The sequence below is a fragment of the Vombatus ursinus genome, unplaced genomic scaffold (assembly GCF_900497805.2).
Source record: "Vombatus ursinus unplaced genomic scaffold, bare-nosed wombat genome assembly UNPS02014841.1, whole genome shotgun sequence".
NCBI lineage: Eukaryota > Metazoa > Chordata > Mammalia > Diprotodontia > Vombatidae > Vombatus > Vombatus ursinus.
In genome coordinates, this window is record NW_020954619.1 from 28,111,128 (window position 1) to 28,137,321 (window position 26,194).

General features: G+C 35.6%; 1 protein-coding gene across 1 annotated transcript in view; it reads left to right on the top strand.

Annotated features, from left to right (window-relative positions):
* The window catches only part of CSMD1 (CUB and Sushi multiple domains 1), a 2,488,924-nt gene that overhangs the window by 2,384,616 nt on the left and 78,114 nt on the right, over positions 1-26,194 (top strand). The window contains exons 53-54 of the mRNA XM_027840340.1: positions 150-323; positions 1,947-2,120. Of these exons, the coding sequence (XP_027696141.1) occupies positions 150-323; positions 1,947-2,120 (348 nt within the window). The remainder of the gene's footprint in view (positions 1-149; positions 324-1,946; positions 2,121-26,194) is intronic.

Below are 26,194 nucleotides of genomic sequence, written 5' to 3' on the forward strand. Positions count from 1 at the left end.
TGGTATGTACATAGCATTATCCCTGAATGTACCACATGATCTTACCATAGAATAAAACAAATGACAAATTAAATACTTTCATGAGAGGAAGAAGTCAATGATAATCTGTCATTTTCTTTTTTTAATTACTTTTATTTGTCTCCTTATAGCTGGTCACTGTGGTTCTCCAGATCCAATTGTAAATGGTCATATTAGTGGAGATGGCTTCAGTTATCGTGACACTGTGGTCTATCAATGTAATTCTGGATTTAGACTTGTTGGAACATCTGTTAGGATATGTCTACAGGATCACAAGTGGTCTGGACAAACTCCTGTTTGTGTCCGTAAGTAAACAATTACTCAATTGGAAAAATATTTTTACCTATTTTTTTTTGTACTCATAATGCATAACATTCATGAGGATATGTGTGAGTGGAAAATGAGGTGACTCTCCATGGAGAATTTATGCAGATACAAAATAAGACTCTCACAAGGTGAGACTGCCCAGAGACCATAGTCTGCATAGGTAGAAGGAGCTGCTCATATAGATGCCATCATGGATTCATAGATAGATGAAGTGCTTATAATACAAAACTGCTTTACCTTGAAAATAGTAGAATCCTGAATGTTATCTAGTCAGGAAAGAGAATAAGGAATTATAGTTGTAGAAATTTTTTTTAATACTGTTTGTCCCTCACTTTCCTTGAGTAATTCCATAATAAATTTTGTTGCTTATTTCATTTTCACAATCCTCATCTTAGAATAAGCAAGGTGGAAAAAGTCAATTACTTAAATGTAAAATTCTCAGTCAGTCTCTAGTACATATCTTTTATAGATTTCCTAATTTGTAGGTTTGCTTTCTCCTTCTGCTATGTTTTTGAACTTTATTTTTGTGTCCTATGTCCCATCAAGACAACAGACACTTAAAATAGACCACTCACTTTTTAATAAGTAAAATTCAATTATAGTCAGTACTTGTCTTTTAACCTAGAGCAGTGTTCAAATAAAAGTTGTCCTTCATTGTTACACTGTATTAAATCCCTCCTTGAGGTAAAAAAGAAATTTACAATTTCTAATGCTTTTTTTTATATATAAAATTGAATCCTAGTGGAGGAGAGAGAGAGAGAGAGAGAGAGAGAGAGACAGAAACAGAGACAGAGACAGAGACAGAGAGTGAATATATAGCTAGGGCATATGATGATAAAATGGTGGATTTAACAAGTTCAGAGTGTAAGATCTTTACTTTGAGCAAGAAAGAGCATCTGTTAAGAGAAATAAGAATAAAAATGGTGGTTAAATTTAACTGACTAGAATATGACTTTTGAGAAGTCTAATAATATAAACTTTAGAATCTTTTATTGCTATTATTTTTTAGAAAACTTCATTTTTATAGCATGCGTATTAATAGTTCTCTGCATTCCTCAATGTCCTAATATAGAAATGATCAAGAAAATTGCACTGTTAGAGGGAAAATATTTTTACAATGAATGCTACAATACTTAATCTTGGATAAGAATCATTTTATGTATTGAGGATTCAAAGCACCAATATATTTTTCATCCATGTAATGAGTTGAAAAGAGACATATCACCAGTATAAATGAGCTTCTGCTGTAGAATGAACCAAAATGAGTTATAGGTCCTCTGAGGAAATATCTGAAACATCAAAATTATGAAAGGATTTTAAAGGACCTTTACTTGTATTACCTATTCAGTTTAAAGTGAAAATATTTTTGTTATGTATTGGCTATTCAACTATGAGCAAAAATGAATCATCAATAGTACACATGTGTCATATATTAGCAATTTACCCAGGGTCGTACTGATTGTAAGTGTATGAGGTAGAATTTGAGCTCAGGTCTTCATGACTCCAAGTACAATGCTCTGTCCAGTATATGATGCTGCCTATCTAATTGACTGAATCATTTCAGTGAGTTGCTATTTCATATATCATATACTATCCAACAGCAATCACATGTGGACATCCTGGAAACCCTGCTCATGGATTGACAAATGGTAGTGAGTTCAACTTGAATGATGTAGTAAACTTCACCTGTAGCACAGGTTATCTCCTTCAGGGTGCAGCAAGAGCCCAGTGTCGGAGCAATGGCCAATGGAGCAGCCCTTTACCAACTTGCAGAGGTAAGAAAATGTCTATGCAAAGAACCATTTTGCTTTTAAAGTATACTGGTGCTAAACATAAACTATGGTTCCAGTCTATCTTTTTATACAGTTAAAGGTCAAGGTCTCACCTAAGTACATAAGACTTCCTAACTTTACATCCATCATCATTCACAAGGGATAGGATTAGATCTGTAACTTCATTGGAATGAGAAACTCGTTGATGTGAAAAACCCCTCTACCAGTTCAGATCAGCCACTTCTCTGCTATTTACCTTAGAGAGCTGCTTAGAGTAGTGATGTCAAACTCAGATAGAAAGAGTGGGGTACATAAGGCCCTGCAGGCCACATATTGACTAAGAAAACCACACATTTACATTATTTATGTTCCATCTTATTTTTATCCATTTTTGTCAAATATTTCCCAATTGCATTTTAATCTAGTTTAGGCCAGAGCTGCTAACCAAGAGTTCTGTTTCTTCTACCTAGAATACTGAAAGGCTGAGTGATTTTCTTAGGGTCACAGTCCAATACGTGTCATAGGGAGAGCTTGCACTCTGGTTCTCCTGGCTTCAAGGCCAGCTCTCTTTCCATTATACCACACTGCTACTCATCAGTGGTATATTGATTACTTTCTGAACATCAATATCAGAGTACATCATTACTTTAGAACTTGTCTGTTCTGAAATTCACTTACAAGGTTTATAGTATAGTGTTTCCTGTTTTAAAGGCAACCTGCCTCTCCTATTTTGTTACCAGAATAAATTAACTTAGCAAAATTTGTTGATCCAGTAGTTAGACAATTACTTCTTAAAAAGTAGAATCATAGAATTCAGGCATTACATCAAGAAGGGAACTTAGAGATCATTTGGTATCACTGTTTCATTTTACAAATGAACATTAGAGAGATGCAGTAATTTACCCAAGATCACAGAGGTAGGAAAGCTAGTATTGCTTCAAGGATGTATGGGTACAGATGATTTGTAGATTCCTTCCAAGTATGGAATGTAAATGTTGGCTGTTGAGTGAAGCTGGTGAAAGCAAATAATATAGAAGTAATAAATCTCATAAGCTGAGGCACAGAGACAAAGAGTGCAATTTGAAAAGTATATTGAAAAAGTAACATGATGCTACAAGGCATTGAATGACAGACTAAGGAATTTGTACTTAGTTGAGTAGATGATAGAAAGCCACTATATTGTTTTGAACAGAGGATTAATATGATCAGACAAAATATATCTGACAATAGAATTAAGAATAGCTTGGAGGAGCAATAGAAATCAGTGGCAGGAAAATTCGTTCTCATATTTTTACAGTCATCTAAACTTATATAATGAGGACCTTTATTAGATATTGCAGTAGTAAGTACACAAAGGAGATGAGTTTAAGAAAGAGACATCATTTTTTTTGTTTACCAAATTTGTCAAATAAGCCAAACCAAATCTCTACCTACTTCACACCAAACTTAGACTTTTATGATCCTTTCCACGTTTCCTTATGCTTCCCTCCTATTATTACCAAACTATTACCACCAATACCAACACCACCACCAACAGCTGGACTGCAAAGTTAAGGAGGGATTTTTTCTGTTAAACACGTGAAGTTTACAGAGTATTCCAGTGAGTGAGCTCCTTTAAAACATAGCAGAACTAATTTGGTGGTGCATAAGCTTTCTCTGTAGCATCTATACAGTAGTGAATTATAGCATATATTCATAAGGAGAACTAAATACACAGTGTGAAATAAACCAAGCTAGCAGCAGGCTTTTACAGCTAGGCAGTGGTCACTTACCTTGAAGGATATGGCCTGAAAAACAGAATGAAATTACTTCGATGCATCAACAAATAAGAAAATAATTCAAGCCTGTTTCTACTTTATCTCTTCTCCTCCCTACAGTGTGCCTATTTTTGTCAGCAGCATTACTCTCAATAGTATGTCATGGGTCATTTTAGAGTTTTTATAAACAGGTCTCTTACCAGAAGGCCTTGATCCTCAGGATGTTTATAAAATTGCAAATATAGCAATTAACTCAAGTGCTGGAAGTAATAGCTACAATTTCCCAATAAAAGCAATCTACAAACTACCCTGAAAGAAAGTCACTAACCTGGTATTCCCTGGTGTGCAGATGATCCACTTCAAATTCAGTCTTCTTATTCACTTCTTTGATATACTTAAAAGTCACATGACTTTTTTCAACATAAAAAATTTTATCTACAAAGAATAAGAAAAATACATTATTTTAGAATATCATTATTTCAAATGTGGAAGTGAATAGAATTTGGATTTAATATTTGTAATTTCTTGGTATATTTTCTTAAATGAAAACTTTATGGATGCTATTAATCATCGGTACTTCTTAGAGTAAGAAACTTTGCTTCCTTTTTTGAATGGACAATTTCTTTGCATATTCCAAATACAACTCAAGATGTAGAGAAACTGTCAAATAATAGATATTATTTTCAGGTAATTCAGATTAACACTAGGTTGCCTATCTCTGCCATATAAATGTATGTGTGTATATGTGTGTGTGTGTGTGTGTGTGTGTACAATTACATTGAAAAACATGGAAGAATTAAAACAAGACTTAGATGAAGCCAAAATGACGTATTTGTTATCTATGATATTTTTGTAAAAGATAAAGAAGCATCAAAATTAATGCTATGTATTTGTACATTTTTAATCAAATATGTGCTCTTTAATAATAAGAACAACAAACTTTTTTTAAGATTCATTAATTTATTTATTTTTAGTTTTCAATATTCATGTCCACAAGATTTTTAGTTCCAAATTTTCTGCCCATCTCATCCCTCCTCCCACTCCAAGAGAGTGTGCATTCTGAATACCCTTTCCCCTAATCTGCCCTCCCTTGTATCTCCCCTGCTTCTCTTATCCCCTTCCTCTTCTATTTTCCTGTAGGGCAGGATAGATTTCTATACCCCATTGCCTGTATATCTTGTTTCCCAGTTGCATGTGAAAACAATTTACTAACATTTATCTTTAAAACTTTGGGTTCCAAATTTTTTCCCTTCTTCCCTCTCCCCTCACCCTCATTGAGAAGACAAGCAACTCAATACAGGTTATACTTGTGTAGTCATGTAAAACACTTCCATAGTAGTCATGCTGTGGAAAACTAACTATATTTCCCTTCATCCTATCCTGCACCCCATTTATTCTGTTCTCTCTTTTGACCCTGTCCATCCACAGGAGTGTTTGCTTCTGATTACCCCCTCTCCCAATCTGCCCTCCCTGCTATCATCCCCCAACTCTCTTATCCCCTTCCCCCCTATTTTTCTGTAGGGTAAGATATATTTCCATACACAATTGAGTGTGTATGTTATTCTCTCCTTAAGCCAAATCTGATGAGAATAAGATCCACTCATTCCCTCTCACCTTCCTCCATTTCTTGTCTGTTTTATGTGAGATAATTTACTCCATTCTACCTCTCCCTTTCTCCTTCTCCCAGTATAATCCTCTCTCACCCCTTAATTTTATTCTCCAGATATTACCTATTCATCGTCAATTCACCCTGTGCCATCTATCTATCAATCTATCTGTATATTATATATATATATATATATATATTTTTTTTTTTTTTTTTTCCTCCAACTACCCTAATACTGACAAAGGTCTCATGAGTTACAAATATCGTCTTTCCAGGTAGGAATATAAACAGTTCAACCTTAATAAGTCCCTTATGATTTCTGTTTCCTGTTTACCTCTTCATGCTCCTCTTGAGTCTTATATTTAAAAGTCAAATTTTCTATTCAGCTCTGGTCTTTTCATCAAGAATTCTTGAAAGTCCTCTATTTCACTGAATGTCCATTTTTCCCCCTGAAGGATTAAACTCAGTTTTGCTGGGTAGGTGATTCTTGGCTGTAGTCCTATCTCCTTTGACCTCCAGAATATTATATTCCAAGCCATGTGGTCTTTTAGTGTAGAAGCTGCTAAATCCTATGTTATCCTGATTGTGTTTCCACAATACTTGAATTGTTTCTTTCTGACTGTTTGCAATGTTTTCTCCTTGACCTGGGAACTCTGGAATTTGGCTACAATATTCCTAGAAATTTTCCTTTGGGGATCTCTTTCAGGATGTGATTGATGGATTCTTTCTATTTCTATTTTACCCTCTGGTTCTAGAATATCAGGGCAGTTTTCCTTGATAATTTCCTGAAAGATGATGTCTAGGCTCTTTTTTTGATCATGGCTTTCAGGTAGTCCAATAACTTTTAAACTATCTCTCCTGGTTCTATTTTCCAGGTCATTTGTTTTTCCAATAAGATATTTCACCTTGTATTCTATTTTTTCATTCTTTTGTTTTTTTTTGTTTTTGTTTTTGTTTTTTTGTTTTTTGTTTTTTTAGGCAATTGGGGTTAAGTGACTTGGCCAGGGTCACACAGCTAGTGAGTGTCAAGTGTTTGGTCAGAGGCTGGATTTGAACTCAGGTCTTCCTGACTTCAGGGCTGGTGCTCTATCCACTCATTCTTTTGGTTTTGTTTTACAATGTGTTGATTTCTCATAAAGTCACTAGCTTCTAATTACTCCATTCTAATTTTTAAAGAAGTATTTTCTTCAGTGAGCTTTTGGACTTCTTTTTCCATTTGGCTAATTCTGCTTTTTAAGGCCTTCTTCTCCTCATTGACTTTTTGGACTTCTTTTGCCATTTGGGTTAGTCTCTTTTTTAAGGTGTTTTTTTCTTCAGTATTTTTTTGGTTTCCTTTAGCAAGCTGTTGACTCGTTATTTGTGTTTTTCTTGCATCAATCTCATTTTTCTTCCAAATTTTTCCTCTACTTTTCTTACTTCCTTCTCAAAATCCTTTTTTAGCTCTTCTGTGGCCTGGGACTGATTCATATTTTTCTTGGAGTCTTTGGATGTAGGAGCTTTGACTTTGTTATCTTCTGGTTGTATGTTTTGATCTTCTTTGTCACCAAAGAAAGATTCTATGGTTTAACTTTTTTTTTTTTTGCACAGTTTGTTCCCAGCCAATCACTTGAGTTTTAAACTCTTTGTTAATGTAGGGGTCTGCTTCCAGTGTGGAGAATGTACTGTCCCAAGCTTGGGGGTTTTGTGTAACTGTTTTCAGAGATATTTCTATGCACCTGTAAATTTTCAGTTCTTTCAAGGTGGTATGATCAAGGGCAAGGTATTTACTCCTTTCCTGGCCTGTGTTCTGATCTATGAATGACCACAAGCACTCTTTCCTGCTTTGGAACTGTGAGGACAATTCCCTCTGCATAGCTGTCACAAGCTCTACCATGCCAGTGCTCCTCCTCACTCCAGGACCACTACCTAGGACTGTTACTCAGATCCAGGCATGGGCAAAGCAAGAGAATCCAGCCTCAGCACCAACAGAGAGATCCCTGAAATCCCCCTCTGATCATCCACGGGGTTGTGCTAGGACTAGGGATGGGACTGAACTTCTTTCCCACCATGGTCACAGACCTTTTCTACTGGATTTCTAAGTTGTCTTTGTGTTTGTGGGTTGAGAAGTCTGGAAACCACCACAGCTGCCTGTGATTCATTCCTCTGAGGCCTGCTCCTGGTTTGCTGAGGCCTGTTTTGCCTGAATGCCCACGCTGAACTGGGTTTCTCTCCCAGCCCAGCACAATAGACCTTTCTAATTAACCATTCAGTTTGTCTTGGACTGGAAATTTGTTTCTCTCTCTTTTTGTGGGTTGTTCTGCTCTAGAATTTGTTTAGAGCCATTTTTATAGGTATTTGGAGGGGTTTGGGGGAGAGCTCAACCAAGTCACTGTTTTTACTCCACATCTTGGCTCCGCCCCTTACAACACATATTTATTAAGTTCTTACTATGTGCCACAAATTCTGTTAAATGCAGGAGAAGGAAATGCAAGCAATAAAAATTGATTCTACCTCCAAGGAGCTTATATTCTAAAGGGGGAAGACAGTCCAAAAAAGATAGTTGAAAAGTTGTGGGAAGGAGTATATAATGGTGAAGTCTGGAGAATGAAGCAAGGTTGGTCTAAGCCCTTCTACAAAATGAAGGTCAGGGAGGAACTCACTGACAGGACAAGGGGTACACAGCAGTGGAAAGAGAAGGCTGCTGAATCATGGTGGCAAAGCCGAGAGAGTGAAGTATCGCTCCTCTTGACCTTTCTTCAAAATGGAGGTTCTGGAAGGAACTAAACAATAAGAGAAGAGTGCTTCAAGGGTGGAGGGAAGAGGTATCTGAGGCATGGGACAAAGTATTTCTCCATGCAAATTACTTTTTAGTAAAATATTAATAATAACCTTACAAAATTCGCAAAATGCATAGACCATATAATGTGTATTCTATCATTATATAACTTATTAGGGAAAAAAAAACCTTTGAAGTAGATGGAGTAAAAGGAGGGTCTACCAATGTAGATCAGCAAATGTTCTGCAACTTAGAAGTTTAGTGATTTGCCTGGAGTGCCAAGAGGTTGTGACTGGTCCAGATTCACACAATAATAAGGAATAGAGCCAGCATACAAATCTATTTCCTCTCATTCCAAATACAGTCCCTTTTCTACAATATGATAAAGCTTCTAAGCTTATATAATGTCACTTTATTGAGAAAAAAACTATGAATCTCTTATTTCAAATGTATCTCATTTGGGTTTTTCATTTTTCTTTCTATTTAAAATTGTGTTTTATACTTCTATAATTAAGAATTTCCTTTAGTAGGCTATGCCAGCATTTCTTAATGAGATGAAAACTAAAGATATGGTGGCATTTAGCTTAAAGAGACCACACTTAGTACACTTAGTAAAAAAAAAAAAAAAACTTCTATTCTTACAAGGGACATAAAACATGACTCCTCAGAGGAAGTCTTAATGCATTCATTCCATCTCATAGCCACATATAATTCACTGTGCTTAATCCATAGCACCAAAATCCCCAACACATTTTTCTCAAAAGAAAGAACATAAATTCCCCTTTTAGTCTTAAAATAGAAGATTATAATCTACACAGTCCAACCAGGCCATCAAGTGCCACATTTAATTTAATGAAAATGCATAGTTTCACTCTTGCTGTTAGTGTAAAAAGAAATGTCCTTCACTTAAAAGAAAGCGAGGTAGGCTTCCTAAAATAAATAGATTTAAGAGACCTTTGGGAAAGCCTTGAGATTTTCAACTTGTTATTGCCATCTGCCTTGGTGTCATTAACCTAGTGTGTAGTTCTTGAAGGGAAACCATTTTATAAATAGAAAATTCACACTTACCACAGTGGAGACAGACCTGAAAGCATTCATAACAGCTCAGGTTGACATAAGATTGGTAATTAATGCATCAGGGGAGAAAATGTACTTGTATCCTGACTGAGAAAATTGACACAAAAAACCCAGACAAACAAAAAGTAATAATGTGCTTTTTAAAAAACTCTCTAATTTGAATATTTTCGATGGACAGGAAGAAACATCCTTGAGTATATGTCAGCTACAACACTAGTACAAAACACATTTTTCAAAGTTTATTTTTTAATATTCCTTTATATGCTATATGTTACAAAATTATACTTAGCTAGATACATATGGATATAGTTGTGTATCTATATAAACACCTTTTAAAGTAAGGCAGTTCATACACAAGACTTCAAGAAGTTCCACGAATGTATAAATAGTCAAAGGATCTGTGATTTCATCGCCACAGAGAACATATTCCACTAAGCTATTTGTGAATTAGTAGATAAAATCCAAGGGAGTTGCCTATGACTTGTCAAGGTGAAGTGACTTGCCCAGGGTTACAAATGTAACAACTCTTAGAGAAAGGACTTAAATCTAGTTCTTCTAGTCACTATGTCACACAGAGCCTCAGAAATTGCTATCACTTCAAAGAACCAATTACTTATCTGGTCTATATGACAACAACATTGCACGTTCATTGATTTATTTGATAAATAACTGAATTTTCTTGATGCCTATACAAGGAGCCAATATATTGAGAAAAACTTTTAAAATTGTTTTTGTAAGAAATTTGTAGCTGATATATGTATGTATGTATGTATGTATATCTATGTCTATATATGTATATTATATAAATATATATTATTTATTTATACTCAGAGATGGATCCCCCTATCAAACACTGTCATTTGATTAGAACCAAGGAAATAGAACCACTCTGGCTCTTCCAATTGCTCTCTTGGGATTGAAATGAAATATAAAAAAGAATATAATTGAAGATGTCAGGGGAAATAACTATTTTTTTAACATATCCAACAGTACATTTAAGTGAGTCCTACTTTAAGTTTAGAGTCACTATATAAATAGGGAGACACTAAGTAAATGGAGCAGATGGTAGTTTCCCCCCAATATTTCCAAAAGTACTAAAATCCTTAGATGGGGAATAAAATGAAGAACCAAGCTCTTCTTAATATTATAAATACTTAGGTACTTTCTTACCTTATACACATTTTTAAACTACTTTAATGGTTTATTATTGGTTTTCTCTGTTTTTCATTTAAAAAAGAGAGATTAATATTTTTTATCCCAAAAGTCATAAAAGAAACTTGCATCATTTCCTAGAAGAGTGACCATTTCAGAGAAAAAGGTTTTTTTGAAAGAAAATGTTTTTATTGTAGTTGTATACAGATGCATGAGCAATTATTTATTCATTCATGCATACATGCATTGATTAATTAATTGATTTTTGTTAAATTTACTATGAGCCTAAAGTAAATAATTCTTGCTCTTTCAGTTTTCTAGTGCTATAAATCTCCCTATTTTTTTTGTCATCTTTTGGTCTCTCAAGCAAAATTCAAATAATACTTTCAGAACTTATGCTAGATGCTGAAAAGTATCTGAACTTAAAAGAGGTTACAACTGTTCATAATTATTATAGAAAATTTGACTTTAAAAAAGTATCTTTTGATACTGATAATTGGTGAAATATGTGAGATTAGAAATTGGCCCACCAAATTTGTAGAGGATGAAGTATTAACAGAATTAGTGTCAAGGTCTGAGTGTCTATATTGGCTTAACAGTGTAAAAGAATGAAAAATTATGTAGTGTGACTATGGGTCACTGTATCTGTATGACGAAAAGTGAAAAGATTTCAGAAATAGGGTTGGAGTGTGACTGCTATTGATCCCAATGGTCCAGGAATTTTCAGAATAAGCTGTTTGGATTTGCGAAATCATGGTGAAGGGATGAGGTGAAGCACTGTAGAAAGTCATTACCTGTCTGTGAAGCTAACCAGAATGGTTGAGTCCAAGTCCTCAGTCCTAGTACCATTCCCATGAAGTAATATTAGAATTTGGGGGGCTCTGATAATGAAGCCTTGGAAGATATAAATGTCTGATTGTCCTAGATCTGCTCCCCAGAAGTTTCTTCATGGCAAATGATAACACCACAGTACACACTAACAGATCCAGAGCCAGAATATGAGGAAGGATGAGGAGTGGTAGGGTACAGTTCCTGACATGTTTAGTAAGCCTTATCTTTTTCTTTTCTGTTAATAAATGGTTTAAATAGTTTTATTTTACCTTGCAACTCTAAGATGCCCAAGTTATTTGATTCTTAAACATTGGATCAACCAGTCGCTACATTCTTGAACTTGAAATTCAAGAGCAGTATTTGTTAATTCACATTATCAGTCATTCATTCAACAACCTATAACTGGTACTTATTGAAACTTGCTAAGCAAAAACTGGTTCAGAATTGCACAGGAGGAATGTAGAATCTATTAGGGGACAAAAAAATTACAGAAAATATCAATTGTTACTAGTCCTCATTGAGCTGGCTTCTACTCTTTTACACACAAAATTATAGCCATGTTCTTTCAAGTCAATTAAAGAAATATCTAATATATGTCTACTATGTGAACATCTAATATATGTCTACTATGTCAAGCTACTGTTTCAGTTGCTATGTATACAAAGACAAAATGAAACAAGCCCTGTTACTCTTATTGAGAGAAGATATAACATGTGCATAAAATTTCCTTTAGGAAAATTGAGGAGTTAATCTGGGGAGGCTTCACAGAAGTGGCAACATAACTGAGATTTGAAGGGGCTTGAGATAGCCTATGCTTCCTTTTCCTCCTCTGTGATTCTCCCCTCCAACTATGGATTTGTTTTTGAAAAGTTTCATTGTTGGTACAATAAGGCTACAGAAAAAAATAAGTTAACTCTATTAAAGCAAATCTTCATCAGTACAGTACATGTATTACTACTGTCCACCTGTTGTTTAAATCTCATTTTTGTCCTGCTTAACTCATCATCACATTAGCTTCTAGCATAACATCATCCCTATGTTCCATGGGTTGTAAAGGAGATTGTTGGTCATTTTCCCTACCCCCTTTTCACATATGGGAATGAATATAATCACTTTGAAGTCAGACATCCTTTATTGTTTTATATTTTCCCCATGGTGGCTAATGCATTGCAACTGTATGGACTTAATAAATACTGTGCAATGAATGAATGAGGATGTATCTATAATTATACAGATATGTACATATAATGTATATGCCTATATATTTATATCAGTATTAAGCATGTCTATCGTTCAGACATACTGATGATCATCATAATGGCTAGTATTTATATAACACTTTAAATGAAGATCTATCTATAATTATATACATATGTACACACATACATGTATATGTCTACATATTTTATAGTAGTATTAAGCATGTATATCATTCAGACATACTAATGATAATGATGATAATAATGGTTAGCATTTATATAATACTTAAAAGTTTGCAAACTGCTTTTCATATCATCTCATTTGATCCATAACACTCGTATTTCCTTTCTACAAGAAGAGAAAAAAGACTAAATTAATTTAATACCTAGTCATTCATGGCTTATATTATGTGTGAAATTGTGGAATTTGATCAATATCAATTTATTTCTATTCCATTATTAAAAACAACAGGTGCCTAATAAACATTGCTTTATATTAAACTGTGTGTCTTTCCTCCATGTCAAATGGAAAATCCTCTTTCCAGATAGAATAAGATTTAATTATGATCAAACATCATACTCACAATACTACCAATACAATTATAGGTTAAAATATAGCATCCGTGTTTGTGAGGGACTGTCTGATGTTGGCAGCTACCAGGTTGGGTGCTGTGGCAAGAGTAGGGTAAGATCTGGGTATTTTGGAAGTCGAGGCAGCGGCTGTGGTAGGCAGAGTCGTGGTGAACTGGGATGGGCTGGATCCAGAGAAGCCCTGAGGCAGTGGGCAGTGCTTGTGAGATAAGCTGGGTACAAGGAAGTAGCCGGAGCTTGAGCTCCTGAGGCAAGGGGCGGTGCCACGTGGGAGTGGGACAGCAGAGGACTGAGTTCCCTTTGCTTAGTCCCCTCCCTATATGCAATGTCATCCCCAGATGCCTCTTGTGACCTTCCTGACTTCCTGGGTCCCTTTGTGCAGCACTGACCCCAGACCCCTCCTGAGTCTGACTTCCTAGGTCACGTACTCTTGTCTATGTGCCATTCCCAGATGCCTCCTCCCTGTATCTGGTCCTAGCCTCCTACGTCACTCCCTCCCCCTTGGTGTGCTAAACTCAGACAGCCCCTTCCGGTATCTGACCCTACAATCATTGGCTAGTAAGAGGGCTGGGGAGGAGGGGTTAAGTAGGTACTTAGGAACAAGCGTGGTCAGATCACACGCGCTCTCTCCTGGCTCCTGCCCTGTTGCTCTGGCCTTACTGCTTGGGCTTGCTATGATGGCTTGCTGTGTTGGCCTCTGAATAAAGCTCTGGTGTTGGTGCCTCCCGATGGCTCATCTCTGTGTGGTTATCCGGCAGAGGACCAAAGACTCGAGTGTGAGTAAGACTCTGGTAGTGTGCTTCTTATAGGAGGAGCGGGTACCGGCGTACGGCCGGCAGAAGGTCGGCGTGCGGCCAGTATACATGTTTAACTTTCTTTTGGCATCAAATGCTATTTTATATATATATATACACACATATATGTAAGTAAATATGTATATATGTATATGTACACACATATACTATATATGTAAACACACATACTATATATCTATGTCTATATACTATTTTTATATGAATTTGCACAAAATTCTGGAGGTATATTAGATTTACGAATATGTACTTGGTTGCAGTTGCAATTCAACTTATTCTTGCTGCTCTCTGATTCTTTGTAAATTTTGACATGTTCAGAATTTCATCCTACCTAACTTCCAGCTTCCATGTAATTGTAGTACTTACACAAATTTGCCTGTTAAAAGTAGAATTTTAGAAATGTTTCACACTGCATAGGTGCTAAGTTTTGCTGCCCACCCAGCATTTTGATGAAAATGTTTTAACTCTAATCAAAGATTATCATTGAGTCGATAAATACTCTCTTTGGAAGATTACATTATTAGTCTGATAACCAGCATTCTTTGTGTAAGATGCAAACCCAAACAGCCAGTGGCAAATGGACATGCAACTGGCTGGTGCTCCTAGAATAAATCTAAAACAAATTAAGAATGGGTAAGTATATTGGAGATCAAACTATTAATTTATGACCAAGATTCCTCTTATTATTCTTAGAGTCTCTGATTTTAGGAAAGAAGTATACTTAATTATTGAGCCAACATGTACTTTTTATTTTGACCAGGCTAAATCATTTATATACTTCTTAGCCTATGGAAAATCTTTCTCCAACAGTTCTAGCAACTTAGAGCTGTGGCTGCATAAAGCTGTTGAGGGAGCCTTCGATACAGATCTGTGTATTTGAAATGCGGGTGGTAGGGAATGGAAAGGAGAAAATGCATTGTTACCTTTGCTTTGCATGTAGATTCTCTGCTCTTCCATTTCAAGAAATGTATGAATGGCTGATTATATTCCTTGGTATTGTGCAGGGAAAATCATAATAGTCCCAAACTATCAAATTCCACCGAAGAACACTGTTGTGGATGAGCCAGGAAAGATCACTTTAAAATATTTCAGTCACTTACTAGATCTGTGATTTCTCTCCCAGACAACAAGCATGTATTAAGTGCTTAGTATATGCTAGGCACTCTACTAAGTATTGGAGATGCAAAAGAAAAATATTTCCATAGTTATATACATATGAAATATATACAGACTAGATGAAAGTAGCCTTAGAAGGAAAAGCACTAGCAGCTGCTAGTTCCCTGCAGGAAAGGATTCTTGAGTTGAATCTTAGAAGAAGTCAAGAACTCTAAGAAGTCTAGGTTAGGAGACAGAGAATTCCACCTATGGGGATGAGCCACTGCAAAAGAAGAGAGGGGAGATGAAGCACCTTGTATGAAGGACTGCAAGTAGGCTAATGTGAATGGACCAAAGAGTACATGGAAGGGATTAATGTGCAAGAAGACTGGAAAGATAAAAAGGTTAGATTGTTGACTGAAATATGTCATGCATCTAGTAAGTGTCCTATGGATCGATAAGTTACAGCTCTCAGAACGTTTACCAGTGAGTCATAGGATTATGAGTAAAATGGAACTACTACTGAAAAGGTAGCCGAATTTGCAGTATCATCTGGAGGGAATAAGTTTTCAGTGATTGTTGAAAGATGGAAGGAAAAAGAGAAGTGGTATAAAATGAAAGGAAGTTCACTAATTATAGAGTAGAATTCCATAGGGCCCAGTGGAAGGGTTGAGTAGATGTAGAATGGGACACTGGGAGAGTAGGTTTGAGGTGGATGGAAATGAGGGAATAGATAGCTGGATTTGGAGAAGAAAGAGTTGATCTTTGGCAGTTAGGGTTGCAGTATAATTGTAATGGGGAGAATAAGAGAGGGTGAGAACAGTCAATCTATTGGAGAATAAGTTTGGTCAGAATATTAATGAGATTTAATAATAAAGGCAAGTCCTTAGAAAAGTCAAAACAACAATCAATATTTCAGCATAGTCCTCAACTGCCCAACCTGTTGGGTTGTTGTGTCCTAGAAAGATTCAGTAAGCCTGAGTCATGGCAGGCATGAGGTAGTGTGTTTGGAAAGAGAAGGCTGTTTGTTTTGTATTTGTTTTCTTCCCTGCCTCCCGAGGTTGACTGAAGGTAAGCCCTGTAGTGTTATGGTCCCTGTGAGGTCTAGAATCCTAGGGAGGAGACAGGAGGTTTCTTTTCCTGCCTCTTATCAAGCAGGGCCTGGCCTAGTTTTGACCCTAGGGCTGTCTATCTACTTCCTAAACATCCTTTAGGTACCCTTAAGTTTAAGAAGGGACAGTCAGGGTGCTATGTAAAGGAAAGATAAACATTCCACAAGGCTAAGAAGTGGAAAACTGAAGTGCATGCCTAAAAATTATCTATGACGTGCGTGTGTGTGTGTGTTGGGGGAAGGGTAAGGTCAATTCAGGCAAAGTGCTGCATTAAAAGGAAAGATTTGCTTGTGTGTGGCCTCTGCCTTGGAAATACTATCCTTTCTCACTTTTTGGAAACCTTAACTCTTTTCAAGAGGAAATTCCCCATTTCTCTAGTTGTTACTGCCTCCCTTCCAATAATCTGTTTTTTGGGTTTGTTTTTGTTTTGAACTATATCTTGTACTTACTCATCATAGTTAATTCCTATAGGAGAGGGATAGGAGAATGGTGGTAGTAATGAAAATACTGATGAAGAGAAATCCATAAGATTACATTATTCCTTGAAACTCACACTTGTATCTGGGACTTTTATTGCACTCTGATTGCAGATCAGGGTCTCCATCTAAGGAGGAAGCCTAGGTCAGCCATCTCTTCATTTCCCACCTACCTGCGCTCCCCTGGAATTTTCCATCAAGCCCCGAGGCCAAGTACCTTTTTCCTCTTCTCCCATTTTCTACTTTTGCATGTTGTCCAATTGTAACCTCCTTAAGGGTAGGGACTCTCTTTTGCCTTTCTTGTATCTTCAGCACTTAGTATAGTTCCTGGGACATAGTAGGTGCTTCAAAATTGTTTAATGACTGACATAAATAGGGTTAAATAGGGAGGGTGGGTAGGGAGGGAGTGGAAGAAGATGAAAATGATAAACTGGAATGTTTGACTGACATTTAAGAAGATGTTTTAAAATTTATATTATAGTCAAAGAAGCTTCTAATTTAATCTCACAAAGATTCATTTCACTAATATTTTAAATATATGTAGGAATGCAAACCCAAGGACTTTCCCTTTCACAGTTAATTTTGATTCAGTTGCTCATACAGCTATGAGGACCATTTTTATAACTTTTTTGATGGCTTTTCATATTCATTAATGATATATATGTCATTTGATACCTATCACCAATTTTTGTTTTTACTTTTTTTCTGTCTTGCCTAAGAATTACAAAACTGTAGTGGTATGGCCAAGAAAAAGGTTAGGGGGGTAAAAAATTTTCTATAGGAATTTTGTACCAATGTGCACTTCAACATAGATCATATATAATTATGCATAAAATATAAGTAACAGTGTAATTGTTTGCCCCCAAAGACATTGAGAACAAATGGAGACAGTAAAAGCCTCATTTACTTATGATCATAGATTTAGAGTTGGAAGGTGGACCTTAGGGGTCATCTAATACAATCCTCTCATTTTATAGATGAAGTAATTCAGAGTCAAAGAAGTTAAGGGACTTTGATCAAGATCACCCAGGTTATAAATGATAGAGCCTGGGTGAAAACTCATGTCTTTTGATGCATCATAGAAAACTCTTTACATTTGTCATCATCAACCATTGTTTTTCAAGACCTAATCATTAATTCTTTTATCATTTCTTCAGTCACCAAGAGCAGAGGACATGTCTTCTTTAACTTTGCATTAGTCCTAGTGCATAACATAGGGTACTATACAGTGAATCTCATCACTTTTCACCACCTAGTTGATTTCCCTGCCTCTAGTCTTTCTCTTTTTCAATCTATGTTCCACACAGCTGCCAAGTTCACATTCCTAAAGTACAAATCTGAACATGTCACTCCCCTGCTTAAAATGCTCCAGTGGATCCTTATTGCCTCTTGAGTGAAATGAAAATTCCTCTATTTGGCATTTAAACTATAGCAATCTGGCTATAATCTATCTGATTTCCTGTTACTCCCTCTTAGAAGCTCTATATTTCAGTCACACTGTTACTGGCTATTTCCTTTTTGCAACATATCTTTTCCTACTCCTGAGCCTTTGTATGCCTTCCACCCCTCTCCCACCTCTTGCCTGAGATACTCATCTTTCTTATTGCCCTCTCTTAGAATCCCTAGCTTACTTCAAGGTTCAGACCAGTTTTACCTTCTATTTGTAACACCCCTTCCCCCAAATTCCTTGGTATTTCCTTTCTATATATTTTGTATTTATTAATCTGACTATATATTGTTTATTTCAGTAGAATATAAGTTTCTTGAGGGTCGTGGCTGTTCACTTTTTGAATTTATGTAGGCAACACCTGGCACAGTACCTGGAAGATAGTAGACACCTAATAAAGTCTAGTTTAATTTAATAGAATAGTAGTCACTTAGTAAGTGTTATAAGATTTAAATAAATATGTATTAATTACCTATTCCTGAGCAACATTGGTTTTTACTTGTAATCATCTTTCTTGTTCTTCCCAGCTCTTTTTAGTGGGGTAAGGGGGGAAAGGGAAATAAATATTACTGTATACCCTGAACAGTTCCAAGTGCAACTGGATATCTAGATTAAAATTTTTCATTGATGTATGACTCCTTATCTCTTTATTCACATGTACACACATATACACTATGTGTGTGTATGTGTGTGTGTGTGTATGTATTTTTTCCTGCCTTGAATTACCTTTTTCGAACCCTTTAAAGGAAAATGAGAGAAAAAAATAACCAAATAACATTTTTTAAGGGGAAAATTTAAATTTTCATCTCTGTTTAAAATGCCAAAAACTATCTAGAGGATTATGACATCATGTTGTGAGTGGGTGGGTGTATGAGTGTTTCATACTAAAGCAATGAGTCTACTCAAAGTTAGGTTACCAAACTTAGGAAAAACTCAAGCATTTTTCTGCCTTTCTTATCAGAATAAATTGTGAGAGCACCACAAGTCATTTCTCAAGTTGCCATTGACAGCTGTCATTGAGAGAAGGCAATCTCTTTCTCTTCTCTTGGATTGATTTATAAGTGGATTCCCAAGGTGATATATAATCAGGGGATCTCCTAAGTGCCTATGCCAGCCAATTCAGTATCTTTCTTAGAGAAAGCCCATTTCAAATCTCACCTCCCTTAGTACCATGTGGACTCCTTCAGGTCTAGAAATTCTAGGATAGAAAGTATAACAGCAAAGGATACATGATAAGTACCTTTCAGTTTGGGACACAGTTGAAAGACTTCTGTCTGAAAACAATTGTAAGACCATGACATCTGTATGACATTTTATACACACACACGCACACACACATATACACACCTACACACACATATATATATATACATATATACATATATATATCACATACATAAATGATAGTCAGAAAGTATCATATATTTTTAACATGTATCAAAACTAGGCTGTGCTGGAGAAAAAAAAAAACTATATCACATGAATAAATTGATTCTTTGAAAATTTGATATATGCTCTGAATATATCATGTTTCCAGTCTACCCCCAAAATTACATGTTTCTATTCTGTCGACTTCATTTCATTCATAATTCAGTCAGAATTCCTTTGGGATAGCTTTAAGGCAACATATCATCTTGAAACAAGAATCTCTCTGCCTAATTTCTTATTACACTGTAAGCCTGTCAGGAGATAGATTCACAAGTGAAGCTATGAAGTTTAAACTTCAGGAAACTTCTTTTCCTCCCCAGAATTAATGTTGAAAGTATAGTGGAGAGTGTGCTTATAGTAAAGCAGAAAAGGGTATCAGGACAACAGAGGTAATAACAGCTAATGAATACAGAAATAGAATTTAAAATCTAGCATTTTTTGTTAAATTTAGACCTAACATTAACTTATTGATATTTTTGAAAGTGAAACTATTCTTATTTGGTTTGGATATGATATACTGGGTTGGGAGTAGGAAAACCTAGTTTCTAGGATCATTTGTGCCACCCACTGGTTGTGTGATTTGGAACAATTCCCACGAGCACTCTAGTGTTTCAGATTTCTCATTTGTAAGAGAGAATATTGGACTCTTGCAGATGAACTGAATTTTTCAGGTCTAAAATGTCTACGGTTCTGTGAACCAACTTACCAGTCTAAGTGAGAAGTTAAAATTTTTCTTAGGTAAGAATAATTTTTCCCTTTTGTGATGTTTGCCTTTTTGATAGATGAAAAGGAAAAAAAAATTTATTAAGTGGCTGTTGTGTACCGACTACTGTGCTGAGCACCAGGAATAAAAATAGGTAAAAACAAAACAAAACAGAGCTGTTTCCACTCAAGCAGCTCACATTCTAATTGGGGAGACAACATAACATCTATAAAATATTTCACCTGCAGGGCAGATGGAAAATCCCAGAAGTTCTTTTTTTATTTTTTTTAATTTGATTTATTTATTTTTAGTTTTCAATGTTCACTTCCGTAAGATTTTGAGTTTTAAATTTTCTCCCTTTCCCACTTCTTCCTCTCCCCTCCCCACCCCAAGACAGCATATAATTCAATATAGGCTCTCCATATACATTCATGTTAAACATATTTTCCCATTAGTCATGATGTAAAGAACAATTAGAACTTAATTGGGAGGACTTGGGAGGAAATAACGGGAGGAACCATGAGAATGAAGCAGTAAAACAAAGGAAAAAGAGAGCAGACAGTATGTTTTCATCTGCATTCAGACTCTATATTTCTTTCTCTGGTTGTGGATAGCAATTTCCATCATGAATCTTTTGGAATTGTCCTAGATTCTTGCACTGCTGTGAAGAGCCAAGTCTATCAAAGTTAGTCATCCCATAATGTGGCTGTTACAATGTTCATAGTATAACTGTGTACAATGTTCTCCTAGTTCTGCTTACTTCACTCAGCACCAGTTCATGTAAGTCATTCCAAGTTTTTTTGAAGTCTGCCTGCTCATCATTTCTTTTTTTTATCTTTTTTTTCCTTTTCTTTTTTTTGGCAATTGGGGTTAAGTGACTTGCCCAGGGTCACACAGCTAGCAAGTGTCAAGTGTTTTTGTCTGAGGTCAGATTTGAACTCAGGTCCTCCTGACTTCAGGGCCAGTGCTCTATCCACTGCGTCACCTAGCTGCACCATGCTCATCATTTCTTATAGCACAATAGTATTCCATTACATTCATATACTGCAACTTGTTCAGCCATTCCCCAGTTGATGGGCATCCCCTCAATTTCCAGTTCTTTGCCACCACAAAAAGAGCTGTTATAAATATTTTTGTACACGTGGGTCCTTTAATCCCACAAGTTCCAAAGGTTTAGAGGAAAAGTATATGCCAGGTCCCAGAGTCCTTAGGGTGCTGAGCTAGTTATTTATAATTACTTCATGATCTCATTGATATGGTTATTCCCTGCACCAATGCAGATCTCCACCTTTCTACAATTTAATAAATGGCTTTCTGAATTGCAGGGGCTGAAAAAAGAATTTCCCTTTGGTGGCACTGGTGATACACTTTTCTGAATTTAGCTATGCTGGCCTTTGGATGATGGACCAATATTGAAATCATTTTGTTTGGGGGATGTGCCAGAGTTGATATTTCATTGGCATAGCCTTAAGAAAGCAGAATTATCTCTATAACATAATGAAGCATCAGATGAAGTCTTTTTAGTGGAAGCTGATAGTAACATTTGTAATAGTTGTTAAATACATTTAGCACATCAAAAAAATTTTTCTTAATGTTTAAAACCTCATCCATTCAAAGAACAAGAGTTACCTTTGTGTTCTAAAAGGGAAAGAGAATACGCATTTATGTAGCACATATCATATGTTGGGAACTATGCTAAAAGTTTTTTTTTTTAAACAAGTATTAGCTCATTTTATCTTCTCAATGACCATGAGAGGTATGAGTTATTGTCATCTCCATTTTACAAATGAAGAAACTGAGGCAAACAGGTTAAATGTCTTGCCAAGGGTCATACAACTAGTAAGTGTCTGAGGCCAGGACTTCCATGACTATAGGCCAAACAGTCTATCCACTGTGCTTCCAGCTACCTTTAAAATCCAGTGGGATCATCAATGAATAACCTTGAAGGATTCCAGTCCTGTAGTGGAACTTGTATTAATATCTTTTGGTTCATTTTTGACGTTTTCCATTTCTTTGTCTCCTCACTCTCCATTAAAAGTAAGAAGTAAATCTCAGTTAAATAAATAAAGTTCATGTCTGTGGTTTACTTTTTAAAACAGCAATGAATTTAGCTCCAGGCATGCCTCCTCTCAAAGTAAAATGCTTGACTGGAAGTTTGGATAAGTCACTTTTGCTTTGCTTACTGAGCTATATGAAAGAAGGAAATTGTCATACTGTTTAGAGCACAAGAAGTTCTTGACATTTTTTTTGTGTATGTAAAATATGTGTTAAATGTGTTAAAATTTTGAAGTTTGCAATCTCTCTTTCCTTATCTAAAGTTAAGCTTATAGTCCTTCTAATCAAATATATCATTTAATGAATATGAGATGGATGAATAAAAGAATGAACAAATTAAATATTATAAAAGTTAAATAATAATAATAACAGAATCATTAATTTAGAATTAGAAGGTACTTCAGAAGTCATTTAGTCCATCCTCCTCATTTTATGGTTGAGGGCCCTGTGGCCCAGAAAGTTTAAGTGATTTGCTAGCTCTCATTCCAAACTTAAAACTCAATCCCTTGAAGTAGGATCATTTACCTTTACCTTTATCTAAGTTACATGACTACATGCTTATTGCTATTTGTACCACTCATAGTTACCAAAATTATATGGTAAAATTCTGAGAGCGCTGTATTTTACAGTTAAAGACTAAGTTTAAATTTAATTAACTGATTTTCTTTCTTTTTTGAACGAGGGTTTTCCAAGTTTTTTTGTTTTTTTTTTTTTAATAAAAATCATTGTTACTGTTGTTAATAAGTAAAAATGTTCTTGAATTTCATAAGTAGATGTCAACTCCATATAGAGAAGTTTCATTTTCAATGTTTTCATAGGTATCCTTTTGAAAGCATTTAGATTGACTTTCAACATATCTCAGAGAGGAAGAGACTAAAAGAATGGCATAAATCACACATGCCATTAAATAAAAGAAAGGCATCCATGCAATTTGTGCTCTATATGTCTGTCTTTTCATTTCCATAAAATGTTGACTATCCTTGCTTCCTCACTCAGGTTTCCAGATTTCTTTAACAAATTCATATAACATTAATATTACATGCAACTCCTTTTTTTTTTTTGATTTAGTATATTACTTTGAACTATTATATACCCTTCCTGACCAACATTCATGACTGTCATCCCACCAAGTCTTAGTGATATCTTTGAAGTCAAGTTTGGCTTCTTACATTAGGCCTTATAGTTCACCATTTTTATTAACCCCTGCTTATTCTTATGGAAATTTGGTATCAATTTCTGAAGCCATGTGTTTTATTTTTAATTTTCTTCTTATATACAATCTCCCATTAAATATTGATTATATTATATACCACATGCTATTCCCATGTTGTAACTGCCATACTCTAGGCCTGGTATCTGTGCTAGAATATACACATACATATGTGTATATGTATATATTACATATATGTGTAATAATATTGATAACTTGCATTTAAAAAGTATTTTTGACTTTGAAAAGGGCTTTACATAGCACAATCCTATTTGATCTCATTGATTCTTGACATATGTAGGCCATTTTTTCCCTCACCTTATATTTTCAGTACAACTTCTTGATCAGATTCATAAGGCTTTAGGAAAACTTATTTTTATTGACTCTCAATAGCCATTTTTCATCCCTGGCTAGAAGCAGATTATTCCTCTATTTTTCTCAGATATAATACTCTTAGTCACTGGTTCAGTTCCTAAATATGCCTTTCTCTTCTGAATTCCTCCTTCTTCAATAAGCAATAATAATAGAAATATACTTATCATCATAGAATGCTCAGTTTTGTTGTTAATGTTATTTTTGAGGCAGCTGTGTGGCAGAAAATAGAGTATTGAACCTAGAGTCAGTAAAACTGGAATTCAAATCTATCCTCAGACACTTACTAGCTGAGATACCCTGGGCAAGTTATTTAACCCCTCTTGGACCCAGTTTCTCTATCTGTATCTATCTGTAAAATAGGGAAAATAATAGTTGCCAGGGTTATTGTGAGAATAAAATGAAATAATATTTGTAACATGCTTTGCAAACATTAAAGTACTATATAAATGCTAGCTACTGTTGTTACTGCTATGTTGGGGTTTTTTTTGGGTGTGTGCGTGTGAGTGTGTTTGTGTGTGTTTTTGCTCAGGACTATAGAATTTTCAGCAATGCTTTCTAGGTTTCCTCTAATTGTATATTTTATCCCCATATGAATCACCAGAATTAGGCATGTTCTGCAAGTCTTTAAACCAGGGATAGGGAACCTGTGGCTTCGAAGCCACATGTGGCCTTTTGACTGACTCGAAGTTTTACAGAACAAATCATTTTATTAATGGGGCATATGTTCTGTGAAGTTTGGATTCAGTCAGAGGGCTGCACTTGAGGACCTAGAGGGCCAAATGTGGCCTTGAGGCAGCAGGTTGCCCACCCCTGCTTCAAACACTCTCTACTTAAACTCAGGTACATAGTCTCCAAAGACAACAGTATTCCCTATTTGTCATGTCAAGTCAACAGATTAAACATCTTGGAGCCATTTGTTAATAAGTCGCCAGTCACTATTACTCATCGCCGTGTCCTGTGATTATTACTAGATAATCTCTCCCAGATAGAAACTTAGCATCAGGATCATCATTCCTTGTTACAAAAGATAATATTTTCCTCTAAGGTATCCTAATTTTTCTGGTAAAACAAAAAGCCTTATTCCTAATATGAAACAAATGTTCATTGGTCCTTTTTCTTGCCTTCCTTTTCTGTGTCATACTCTTCTGCCCTATAAGATACAAGATAGAGGTTGGAATTTCTCTCTAACTGTTTAACCTGCTTTTTTCATCTTCCTTTCACTTATTTAAAAAACAACAACAAAAATATACACTTTTAAATTTGCGAAGCACTTTACATATATCTCATTTGATCCTCAGGACCCTAGGGGTAGATGTTATCTTTATATTATAGACAAGGAAACTGAGGCATACATAATTTAAGTGACTTGCCAAGGATCACACAACTAATAAGTTTCTCAGTAAGGATTTGACCCTTCTAGGATCCAAGTCTAGCATTCTATTCACTCTACCACCTCTCTGCCTCAGAGAGGCTCTCTATGATAATGTGGAAAATAGAAATATATTTTGTTTGTACTTTAACCTTCCCTCTAAAAAGTAGATCAAATATCACTTTGAACATGTGTTAGTCTGACTAACATAGTTAGACAAGTAACATAGGTTACTTGTCCATGGTATAAATACCAGTATAGAACTCTGCATGTTGATGCAAGATTTTTCTTGCCTTCTAGACTTTATCAAACAAAATACTTAATCATTTGTCTTCTTGTTCATAAATCTCTTGTACAAACATTGTGATTATCACTTTTGGCCCCTCTTGGAGTTTAGTTGCTTGTTGCCCATGAGAGCAAGGTTTAATTGATTTATATATGGTGGCTTTCCACTATTGTACCAGTCAGTTAGACAGTAATCATTGATTAAGTGCTTTCTGTGTGCTAGTCACTGTGCTAAGTGGTGAGGATACAAAGAAAGATTTAAGACAATTCCTACTCTCGAAGAGCTCACAGTCTATTGAAGGAGACAACAAACAGATAACTATGTACAAAGAAGTTATGTACATGATAAATAAGAAATAATTAACAAAAGGAAGGCACTAGAATTAAAGGGGGTCAAGAAAGACCCCCTGTTGAAGTTGGAATTTAATTTGGGTGTGAAGGAAGCCAGGGATGGCAGGTGAAGATGGGAAGAGAGAACATTCCAAGTATTGGGAACAGCCAGTGGAAATGCCTGGAGTCAGGACATAAGAGTTCTTTGTGTGATAAACAGCAAGGAAACTAGTGTCACTGGATTAAAAAATATGTGAGGGAATATAAAGTCTAAGAGGACAGGAAAGGGTGGGCAGGTTATAAAGGTCAAACAGGATTTTCTACCTGATCCTGGAGGTGATAGGGAGCCACTCTAATTTAGTGAACAGAGGTGTGACCTAGTCAGAACTATGCTTTAGGAACTGATCACTTC